Here is a 12269-nt window from a genome sequence, read left to right on the forward strand (position 1 = left end):
GTCTCTCTCTCTGTCCTCCTACATCCTCACTCACTCACTGAATGACTGAACGACTGACTCAACTCTTCCCGCTCTTTTATGTAAACTCAGCTCCACCCACCTTCCAGCACGTTTCGTGTTCCAAGCAGGGAAGCCACCAAGGGGTGCTATGCTACACTCCAAGCAGGGAGCCGCCGAAGGTGCTTTGCTACACTACTCTGTGGTGTGTGGTGCAGGTGTTGGAGTGTGGTCAGGTGTCTCCACCTTACCTGAATAGTGGGGCGCCACACCTCAGGAGGAGGTGTAGTACCTCTGTGGTGACTGAACCCTCAGGGGCGCCACAGTCACCTCTAGCACAGTGAGAAAAAGTCTCATGGTGCAGCGCGGAGCTCAGTGAGTCACGGCAGTTTAGGGGCTCAGCGCGAAACGCAGCCTCAGTAACCTGCAGTAACCTTGGTGACGTCACTGTTAGTCACTGACTCTTCGCTCGGCGCAGCTCATACTCCCGTGGTATTTTTGTTTATTTTCCGTTATTTAGAGATGATGGCATCGTCAATGGAATGGTCATTAGGCAAGTATAACTGGTTTGTTATTTTTAAATACAAACAAACACACTTTTACATTTTTTATTTCAAATAAAGGACTTTTGTGTGTTTATTTACAATACAACTATAGGATTTGTAATGAAAAGGCTTCTTATAGATGCCTCTCCAGTCTCCATTACTAAGCCATGGGCTTGATGTCACCGGACAATACAAAGGTGACATCGACCCCACAAATATGAACCCCACTTTCCCCCACCAAAGGGCAAGTGGGAAGAGCCGGGCAAAGCGCCAGAATTGGCGCATCTAATACATATGCCTTTTCTGGCGCCTGTGGGCTGCTATTTTTAGGCTGGGGGGGCCAATATCCATGGCCCCTTACTAGCCTGATAGTACCAACCCCAGCTGTCTGCTTTAGCTTGACTGGTTGTCAAAAATGAGGGGGCTCCATGCCGTTTTTTTAATATTATGTAAATAATTTTTTTTTTAAACTGCGTGGGGAACCTTCTATTCTTGATAACTAGCCTTGCTGAGGGTAACAGCTGAGGGTTGCAACCCATAGCCGTCAGATTTGCCCAACTGGTTATCAAAAATATATATATATTTTTTTTAATTTACTGGTGCCAGTCCTATTAGCCCGACAGCTGTGACTGGAGGTGAACTCTTTACCTCCGGTCACATCTGCGGGCTAATGCTGTCATCTGAGGTTGAGGATGAGGCTCTTTGACCAGCGGTAAGATCAATACCGCCGATCAGAGGCAGGGTTTGCCATGCTGTCGTGCACATGATCGCGGGGCAAACACTGGATGTTTGGGCCCACCATTCATGTGAATGGGTCGTGGTTCTGGTACCCGAACCAAACTTTTTTTTTTTTTTTTCTTTTTTTAACCATTAGGCTGAACTTGCTGGACCTGAACATCCAGGGGGTTCGCCCATCACTATTCAGTTGTCCTGGGTTTGGCATCACCTGTACAGGGGGTTAGATTGTCCAGATGTCCAGATCTTAGACTTTTACTCCATATGCAAGGAATGGATAGGGATTAATGGTAAAGACTTTGCACCCTATGACTTTTGCGCACCGGCTGCACTCCTCTATTAAATTTCCTTTACAAAGTCCAATCATGCCAGGATTCTGTGACTATCCCTTTTGGCATGCTTATCTGAGCGGATTGCTATAAAATCAGTTAATACGGGCCGAAAGCAGAAAGCAATTAACAATAATTCAGTGCTGTGTGTGCGCTCCAGCTGAGATTACCGGATTTATGACCTGCTGTAGAATACTTATTTGATGACACAGATTTGCATGTCTTGAATTTGTCCACTAGATGGCAGCAGCAGACAGCCAATGTGATGACTGCCTAGCTGCATACCGTGTGATCTGCCTGGGTATTGCAGTCTTGCCTGTGAGTGCAGGCAGCGGAGGTATTATAGGGCTGCAATATCCTTCTACAGTATTGCCAGTTTCTTTACCCAAATTTACTGATAGATGCCAATGGTGATTAATCAATAACGCATGATCAGATGTTTTTTAAAAATGAATTTTGCTTTTATTTGCTCTGAGGATGAATATTCATTCTCTGCAGAAATGTATAGTATATTTATAGAGATATTTTATGACTCCGTACTTCACCATTTCTCTAAAAGCCGATGGCAACATAAATCGTTTTTGCATTTTTTTTTTTGTTTTTTTTTTCCTTAAACTAAGCATAACCTTTTCATTTCTCTGCCCAAATAGCCGTACAAGGGTTTTTTTGTTGTTGTTGGATGAGTTGTAGTTTTGAATGGCCACATTCATTTTACCATATAATCTACTGGGAAAATGGGGTAAACATTCCGAGGGCGGTGAAATAGAGGAAAAAAAGCATTTTGTTTCTGGGGTTTGGCTTTTATGGCGTTCATTGTGGAGTAATGACCCCACAGTGCGCGATTATGAATCTCCAGGTCGATATGATCACGGTGATGCCAAACGCATCATTTTTCTTTTAATTGAAGTAATGAAAAATAAAAAAAATTAATTTGTAAAGAACCAAAATAAAGTGTTTTGTGTCGCCAATTTCAAAGACAAATAACATTTTCATTTTTTTGGTTGATGGAGCTGTGTGAGATCTTGTTTTTTGCAAGGTGACCTGACCATTTTATTATAGGGTAAACCGGTGTGCACACTGTCAAAAATAATCGAGGTGCAGGTGTAACGGACTGTAGGACGACCCAAATAGTAAAGGTCTAGATTCACCGCATGCTCTCTTGAATATATGTAAGAAGATATTTATTGATATAACATCAATTGTAGGGCAGAGCAAAACACAAGGAAAACGACCAGAATAAATTTTGACGTTTCGATCCTCCTGGACCTTAATCATACAGTCGCTGTAAAGAAATTACAACAGTCAATGTATATATCAAAAAGTGTATACTGATTCTATTAAGTAAATGCTAGAAGGCAAAAAATAAAAAACCATACATCCAAAATTGCATCACTGTATAACAAAAAGAAGGCTTACAACCATAAGGATCTAACAATTGTACAATGTGAACAATACTGTCAATAAAATAAAATAAAAGAATCTAAGGACTTGCCCAGTACAAGTCAAAGCAGTGAAGGGAAACTACCGGAAAGAAATACATAAAAAAAAATATGTATACATATTGGAAATTTGATAACACCATTGGAGTTACCTTACTATCCCTTACGGTATCCACATTCTCTCTTTGGGCTCTCTATGCTTGCACTCTCTATTTATGGTCATTCCCTGTGGAAAAGGTAAAATATCCGCTCTCCAATGGAGTTATCAAATTTCCAATATGTATACATTATATATATATATATATATATATATATATATATATATATATATATATATATATATATATATATATAAAATATTTCTTTCTGGTAGTTTCCTTTCACTGCTTTCACCATATGGGATAATTATGATATTTGGACAGTTCAATATATGGTAATTTCGTTTTGTTTTGTTTTTTTTACGTATTGGGAATAGTTGTGATGCTGAGAACTTTTAAATATATTTTTAATTATTTTTTTCTTTTTTGGTTCCTTTAGGGGACTTGATGATCCTGCGATAACTTAATCACTTGTACAGTTCACTGCTATTCTGTAATATTGCTGAGTATTGTAAACTTCGCGTTCTCCTATGAAGCCCAATCACAGGACCTTCGTAGGGTCCCTTGGCCGCCGTGACAATGCCGTTGGCACCCTGGCGGTTGTCGGGAGGGAATCTCCCCATTTCCAACCTCTTTAAATGCCGCTGTCACAATTGACCTTTGCATGCAAACGGTTTAGCTGCTGTGTTTGGAGCTATCGCCGATCACTGTAGGAAGACTCTGGTGCTTGCTGCATAACACAGCCGCCATCTGTGCTGTATAGAGCGAGCGCAGCTGATGAGTCTGTCTTATGTGTAGTGCACACGACTAATACCTGGTCAGAGAGGGACCCCCTGGTGCTATGGACCACCCAGGTTCACCAGGCGGTGGCACTGGTCCTGCCATAGTTAAATAATGATTTTTTTTCCCTTAGTTTATTGACCTCCCTAATTGCTGTGGTTATAGTGCCTATACAGTGTCATCAGTGACATTTTGGAGATTTTAGCTTTAATAGGTATCCGCATGGGGGTTGTATTTATCCCTTTTACCGCTCTCTGCCGGGCATCAATCTTAGATGGATTACATTTCATCTCCCTCGTTTTGTGGCCCGTGACTCATTACACATTAAAGTGACGGGTTTCGGGCCAGAGAGAATTGATACATTGTAATAAGCAGAATGTACACGGCTGGCGGCTCCATCCCCATAAAAAATGGCATAAAAGTGTGGACTGTGATGGACGCCGGGCTTTGTATATCCGGTAGGTGCAGGCCATACTCTACAGCACTCGTTTTATGTATCCGTTATACTGTACGATGATCACCGCAAGGAGAACAGTGCAATTAAAGCGGATGTGGACCGGTTCTATAAAGCCAGGGGTCGCCCCTCAGTATTTCCTCATGGGGTCAAGAAATTTCGGATGGATACTATTAAATCTCTCAACATTTTTTTAATCCGGTTGCATAGTTTCCTTCAGGATCTTATCCTCAAACTTTTGCTTTCACCTTTAAATCGGAATTATCAACAGACTTTGTAGTACAAACTGTATACATTAGTAGGTAGCCTTGAGATCTGCTGAGGCTGATGTGCTTACTGAGAAAATACATGTCACAATGGCTGTTTAATCCTTTTTTAAGTTTTAACTCTGTCTTTGCCCATCTTGCATTATTTTTTTATACCTCCTCAGTGTCCCCCCTCGCTGCAAAGATCTCACATTGCTCAGGACAAGCTGCATGTGTCATTCAGGCTGGGAGAGCGGAGACTGAATACACTCATGAGTTCTCTTGACCTGTAGCTTGTCTACTAAAGCACTCATTTTAAAAAACAGGATTATTCCGCCACTCTAACATGGATTTTCAAAGTAACTACATCAGCCTCCTCAGGTGTAATAGATCTATTTAACAATGTATGCTGTCCTTCTTGTGAAATATGTTGTCCGATATATTTTAAGCATTTTTTTGAATTCATTAAATGGCTGTCTCATGATTGCTCCCCCGCCTGCCAGCTTTCCTATTTGCCAGAGCCGTGAGATTTTGAACATATACAGGTCTGGCCTGCAAACGTTTGTACCACTGGTCTGAATTGAGCATTCTCAGATGTTGCAAGAAAAGGTAGTGTTGCATTTGTAGCATTAGAGGAGCACAGGGAAACTGAAGCTGGCCGGATCCAGCGATCAGGCAAGGTTTAGAGCAGCGCTTACAAGCTCTATAGCGAAGAGCTGGAATGTGCAAACTCCTGACCATGGAAATAGGTCACCTCTGATAGACTGCAAGGTGGCCGGTAGCCTAGACACCGAACATTAAACTGCAGAATGAAAAATTCTTTGAGAAAATTTTTAACAGGAGACAAATTGCATAGTTGCTTGTTTTTACAATAGTTTTGCATTTTTACCCATTTAATAAGATGAGATTAACTCTTTAAACCACTTCTCTATCTGACCTGTCTGAAAACACCGCAGCGCTCAGGTCCTGCTTCTGATGTCCGGTAGAAGAAACATCCGTGCTTTCCATCAATCCCTTTTGCATTCGACACATCAAGTCACAATTGGGCAAAATTTGCGTAAATTTGCATAGAGTAGTTGGTCGTATTCATTCAACGTCATTACCCTTTTAAGTAAAGAACATCCCAAGGCCGTAACAATTTGGCATAGAAATGGTCACGACTCGCGACACTTCATTGTGGGTAATCATTTGATACTAAAACTTGCCATGAAAAAAAGATACATGGGCGTAGGTGTAGAGTTTCCAGAGGGTACGGTTGTACCCAGGACCTAGAGTCGGTGGTGTAAATTGCACATCTGTCATATATCTCTATTGGTACTGATGTTCCATATGGGTCATAAAGATCCTTTGGGACCCCTGAGGCATCAGGGACTGGGTGCAAATGCGCACCCATTGTAGTTACACCCCTGCCAGGAGTCAAAAAGATCCTTCTGGCGAGAACAATAAATCCACATGATACAGTGGTTGGAGAAGCTTTTACTTTGGGACACGGGAGTTTTAGGTTACATGTATATTATTGTGTTTTTCAGCAAGAATCGTTTAGAAAATCGACCAAGATGAAACGTGAGAAAGAAAAGCAAAGCTGCAAAGGATGTGGAGAGACCTTCAACTCGATTACAAAGAGGCGACACCACTGTAAACAGTGCGGGGCGGTAAGTGTCTGTGCGCAACGGGAGCCTGTCTGAGGTCCGCTTCAATGGCAAAAGCGCTGCTTCCATTGATGTTGCAGGTTTTCTGCAAGGAGACACGTCCTACACATTTATTCCTTAATCCTTTCTAAAATTGAATTGTTCAGGTACTAAACCATCAATGGTGATTACACAAACTCTTCCTTATGGATTTTACTGTTGGCTAAATTACCGGAGGGAAGATCGGAGCGTCAGATATTCTCTAGTCTGTCAAGTGTTTCGATCAAAGAAGTAAAGCAATTTGAGTTTAGTCTGTCTGTGATATTCCCAGTCTTAGCTTAGATCTAAAAGGATATTCTCAAGTTCTTTAAAGGGGTTGGCCACTACTTTTTTTTTTCATTGATGGCTTTATCAGTAGGATAAGCCATCAATATCTCATCGTGGGAGTGCGACACCCAGCACCTCTGCCAATCAACTGTTACTGGTACCGGCTGGGGGTTCTAGGATGCCACTGGAAAAATTATAGTGGCTGTGGCCGGGTGGTGCAAATCCTCCTCCAATTCATTAAAATATCTGTTGATTTGCAGTACCTGGCTGCGGCCATTATAGAAATGATGGCGCTTCTGAAAAATTCCGTCCAGTGACAGCTGATCGGCCAGGGTGCTGGTTGCTGTACCCCACCAATCAAATACACGTCTTGAATAAAAAAAAAAGTAGCATCAAACCTTTTTAGTGGTTAAAATTGCAAAGTGCTTGTAAAAACAAGCAATTTTGCAATAAGCTTTTTATTAAAAATCCTTGCTGTTCTCATGAATGGAGGGATTTTGAATTATAAAGTTTGCTGCTCATTGTCAAGGATACCGACCACTGCTGCTGTCTTGCATGATCACATGTCTATACCGGAAGAACTACTGGAAGAGGGTGAACTAACTTTAACCCCAGACGTAGCCCAGGAGAATAAAAATTTAAAAATATTATTTTTCTTCTGAAGATATGGAAGAACTCCTTACTGCATCAAGGAATACCATGTAAGTGGAGAAAGAAGACCACTCAAATAGTTCAGGAAGAGATGTTTAGGGGCCTCTGATCAAAAAAGAATATGGTTTTTCGCATAAACGAAAATGTCCAAAACCTAATCTTGGATGAATAGTAATCTCCTAAGAAGCAGCTTCATATTTCTGAAGAACTAAAAGATAGGTTCCCAGTAGATGAGGAAATTTCAAAATGTTGGTCTGAAATACCCAAGGTCGACATCTGGGTAGCAAGAGTGGCTAAGAAAGCAACATTACCATTCGAAGATTCCTCTCCGCTTAAGGATCCTATGGAACGCAAAATGGACAGTCTGTTAAGAAAGTCCAGGGAGACCTCAGCAGTCCTACTGAAAACAAATGTCATCTCCATGTTGTGTAGCACTATTTCCCGGTGGCTATATCTGTTGGTAGAGCATCTTAGTATGGGTACTCCCTCAGACGTTAAATTATCTTCCTTACCGTTTCTTCAGAAAGTCACGGGTTTTCTGTCGGCTGCATGGGCAGAATCCGTGAGAGTGGTGGCAAGATTGTCGACTCTAACTCATGGAGCGTAGGTGTGGTTTCTAAAAATAAGCTTTGTTCCTTTCGGGAGAATACATGTTTGGACCAGCTCTGGTTGACTTACTGGAGAAGGCTTCAGACAAGAAGAAATCTTTGCCTGAGCCAATGAACTTCAGGAAGAGATCATTTTGGCCTCCCCACGATCAACCCCCTCATTACAAAGGGAAAGGAAAGTCAGGCTGGTAGGATTATTATTATTATTTATATAGCGCCATTAATTCCATGGTGCTGTACATGAGAAGGGGGGTTACATACAACGTTATAGATATCGCTAACAGTAAACAAATATACAATGACAGACTGGTACAGAGGGGAGAGGACCCTGTCCTTGTGGTCTTACATTCTACAGGCAGAAATATATTTCTCTCCCAAAACCAGTGACTGAACAAGCCATGACACCAGAATAGCAGGTCGTATTTCAAAATTCCTCCCCCTGTGGCACATGATTTGCTCAAACCCATGGATCCTGAAGTCTGTCCAAGAAGGAGTAAAAATTAAATTTTCCTCCTATAATCCACAAAGACAGAAGATAACTAATTTCTCTTCTCTAAAACTATGAAACACCCTGATATCCGTTCTGCAAGGTTTACATCTTTGAGTGCAATCTCTTCAGTTCCAGAATCAGAAAGAAGCAGTGGTCATTACGCTCGTCTCTTCCTTATCGAAAAAAAACATGTGGCATCCACAGTAATAAATAAACTTGAAACCTCTGAACCAATGCATTGTTGTGGTAAAGAGGACCCAAGACAGGGTACTCAGAAGGAAGCTAAGAAAAAGGAAGCAAAACTTCTTTCCTGCATGCTGACCAATGCAAGCAGCCTGACCAATAAGATTGAAGATCTGGAGTTGGTAATGTATGAGGAAAAATACGACACAGTAGGAATAACTGAGACATGGTTAGACGACAGCTATGACTGGGCGGCTAACTTGCAAGGATATGTTTTGTTTAGGAGGGATCGTAAAAAAAGGAAAGGGGGGTAGAGTCTGTCTATATATAAAGTCCACTTTAAAGCCCACACTAAGAGAAGATATACAAGAGGGAAATGAAGAGGTGGAGTCTCTATGGGTGGAGATACAAGGAGAGAAAAGTAATAAAATCCTCATAGGGGTTTGTTATAAGCCACCAAATATAACAGAAACCACTGAAAATGTATTATTGAAACAAATAGACAAAGTAGCAAATCACAATGAGGTGATTATTATGGGGGACTTCAACTACCCCGACATAGACTGGGAAACTGAAACCTGCGTATCTCGGAAAGGAAACCAATTTCTGTCAGTAGCCAAGGATAATTATCTGTCACCACTTGTGCAGGGCCCAACTAGAGGGACAGCCCTTCTGGACTTAATTTTAAGCAACAGGCCAGATAGAATAACAGAAGTACGAGTCGCTGGGCACCTAGGGAACAGTGACCACAATATAATACAATTCCACTTGTCCTTCAGTAAGGTGCCCTGGAAGGGGGTTACAAAAATGCTGAACTTCAGGAAAGCAAAGTTTGATCAGCTTAGAGAGGACCTTCACCGAATTGATTGGGACAATGTCCTCAAAAATAGAAGCACAGAAAATAAATGGGAAATATTTAAATCAGTTTTACACACCCACTGCGAGCTAGCCATACCGTACAGAAATAAAAGGGCTAGGAACAGGAGAACACCAATGTGGCTAAATAAGGATGTAAAAAGGGCAATAAATAACAAGAACAAGGCATTTAGGAAGCTAAAACAAGAAGGCAATGAAGAAACATTAAAAAGTTATAGAAAAAAAAATAAAATGTGTAAAAAAACAAATACATTTAGCAAAAGTGGAAACTGAGAGACTCATTGCTAAGGAAAGTAAAACAAACCCCAAACTATTCTTTAATTATATAAACAGTAAAATGATTAAAATTGATGGTGTCGGCCCGTTAAAGAATAATGAGGGTGAAATCATAGAGAGCGATGTGGGAAAAGCAAATGTTTTAAATACTTTTTTCTCAACAGTGTTCACACAGGAAAAGGATTTGCCAGGGAAAATGCAGAGTGATAATGTAAACTCCCCATTAAGTATTACCTGCCTAACCCAGGAAGAAGTGCAGAACCACCTTAGTAAGATTAAAATTGACAAATCACCAGGCCCTGATGGCATTCACCCTCGGGTATTAAGGGAGTTAAGTAATGTGATACAGGCCTCTATTCCTTATATTTAAAGACTCTATAGAAACAGGGTCTGTTCCTTTTGATTGGCGGCAAGCAAATGTGGTACCAATATTCAAAAAGGGGTGTAAAAGGGAACCTGCAAACTATAGGCCGGTAAGCTTAACATCTGTTGTGGGTAAAATTTTTGAAGGGTTTCTAAGGGATACCATTATGGAATATCTCAATGTTAATATGGGTCGCCCCTCACACCCAGGGCAGCGGGGTACTTGGTGCCGGGCCGGTGTCAGGGGGATATGTCACAGCAGCGGTGACCTGGTCCGTGGCCCTGGGCGCCCAATATCAATGGCGGTGATGTCAATAGTGTTATCACCCCATCCCCCTTCCCCCTATTTTTACCCCCCTCCACCCCACTTTTGCGCCACCTCCGTGCGCAGCTGCCGAGCGTTGATCGGTGACGCAGTTCACCGATCAACACTCGTGCTTACTTTTTTTTTCCTTAGCCCCCTTTGCGCCACCTCCATACACACATCCCGCAGCCGCAAAACTTGGATAAGTGACACAGTTCACTTATCAGAGTTTGTGCCTGCCGTTTTCCTTTTTTTTTTCCACCCCCCCCTTGCGCCACCCCGTGCGCACATCCAGCAGCCTAGTTTTGATAAGTGACACTTATCAGCTAGGGCCTGCTGTTTTAGACTTTTTTCCACAGCTTTTTCTTTACAGAAAGTTTACACCAATCACTCCCCCCCCCTCACGTACACATACAGTTTTCAATAAAGTGTACACCCAAGCACCATATTTACACAAAAATGTCATCAAATTCATCTCAACAGCGCTAGTCAATGGAGGAGGCATATGCTATACTTGCCTCCGACACTGATAGTGATTTGGATGAGGATCCGACTTTTCTTTATTTTTCGGATTCTTCATCCTCTTCTTCTTCCTCTTCCCCCTCCTCATCTTCCTCCTTGGGTCCTGTGGAACCGCCACGCAGACGCTCCAGGACAGAAGATGAGGCAGCGCCCACCATGCCCGCAGCTGACCCAGTGCTCCCCGTATGGACCTTGCCCCCCGAAAATTACGAGCCACTGATTCCTGATTTTGTGGCAGAATCAGGAATCAAGTTTGACACCACCGGCCTCACAGAAATTGACTTTTTCAAAGTCTTTTTCTCTGAGGATTTTGTTAACCTCATGGTGGAGCAAACTAATTTGTACGCTCCTCAATTTTTGGAGCAAAACCCGCGTTCAACATTTTCAAACTGGTCTCCTGTAGACGCAGTTGAAATGACGCAGTTTTGGGGCCTGGTCCTCCATATGGGGATACTGAAGAAGCTGGAAATTCGGCAATATTGGATTATTGATATTTTATACAACACTCCAGTGTTCCGAATGGTCATGGCCCGGACGCGTTTTAAGGCCATCCACAAGTTTCTGCATTATTCTGATAATGCACAGTGTCCCGCACGAGATGACCCCAACTTTGACCAGCTTTTCAAAATTCGGCCGGTCATCAAACACTTCAACAAAAAGTTTGCTGAAGTGTACGTGCCCCAAAGGGAATCTGCGTGGATGAGTCCTTGGTTCACTTCAAGGGAAGGCTGCGATTCCGTCAATACCTGCCCAGTAAGAGGGCCAGGTACGGAATCAAACTCTATAAGCTGTGTGAGAGTCCCTCAGGATACATCCACAGGTTTAGCGTTTACGAAGGGAAGGACACCCGGATTGAACCCCCTGAGTGTCCTCCTTTCCTGGGAGTGAGTGGGAAAATTGTGTGGGATTTGGTGCACCCACTGCAGGATAAAGGTTATCACCTCTACACTGATAACTTTTATACCAGCATCCCTCTCTGAGCGACGTACCGCAGCCTGCGGTACTGTCCGCAAAAATCAGAGAGGCCTCCCGAAGACGCTACTTGGGCAGATGCTCCAAAAAGGTGAGAGCAGAGCCCATTATAGCGACCACCTACTGGTGGTCAAGTACAAGGACAAGAGAGATGTCCATCTCTTCACCACACACGGTGATGGCAGTACCCTCTGCACTGTACGGGGTACCTCTACACAGGTCCGCAAACCGACATGTGTAGTGGGGTACAACAGAAACATGGGGGGCGTTGATCTCTCCGATCAACTCCGCCAACCGTACAATGCATTGAGGAAGGCCAAGGTGTGGTATAAAAAGCTGGCCGTGCATATCGTCCAAATGGCAATGCTCAACGCATTCCTGCTGTCACAATGTGCATGCCCCAGCGATACGTCGTACCTTCAGTTCCAGGAGGTAGTGGTTAAGGCC

General features: G+C 42.7%; 1 protein-coding gene across 2 annotated transcripts in view; it reads left to right on the plus strand.

Moving 5' to 3' along the window:
- The window catches only part of FGD3 (FYVE, RhoGEF and PH domain containing 3), a 325835-nt gene that overhangs the window by 263148 nt on the left and 50418 nt on the right, over positions 1 to 12269 (plus strand). For both annotated transcript variants that reach the window (XM_073574191.1, XM_073574190.1), the window contains exon 17: positions 6152 to 6274. In XM_073574191.1, coding sequence (XP_073430292.1) covers positions 6152 to 6274 — 123 coding nt within the window. The remainder of the gene's footprint in view (positions 1 to 6151; positions 6275 to 12269) is intronic.

The sequence above is a fragment of the Dendrobates tinctorius genome, unplaced genomic scaffold (assembly GCF_039654945.1).
Source record: "Dendrobates tinctorius isolate UK_male_01 unplaced genomic scaffold, ASM3965494v1 ptg000038l, whole genome shotgun sequence".
Taxonomy (NCBI): Eukaryota; Metazoa; Chordata; class Amphibia; order Anura; family Dendrobatidae; genus Dendrobates; species Dendrobates tinctorius.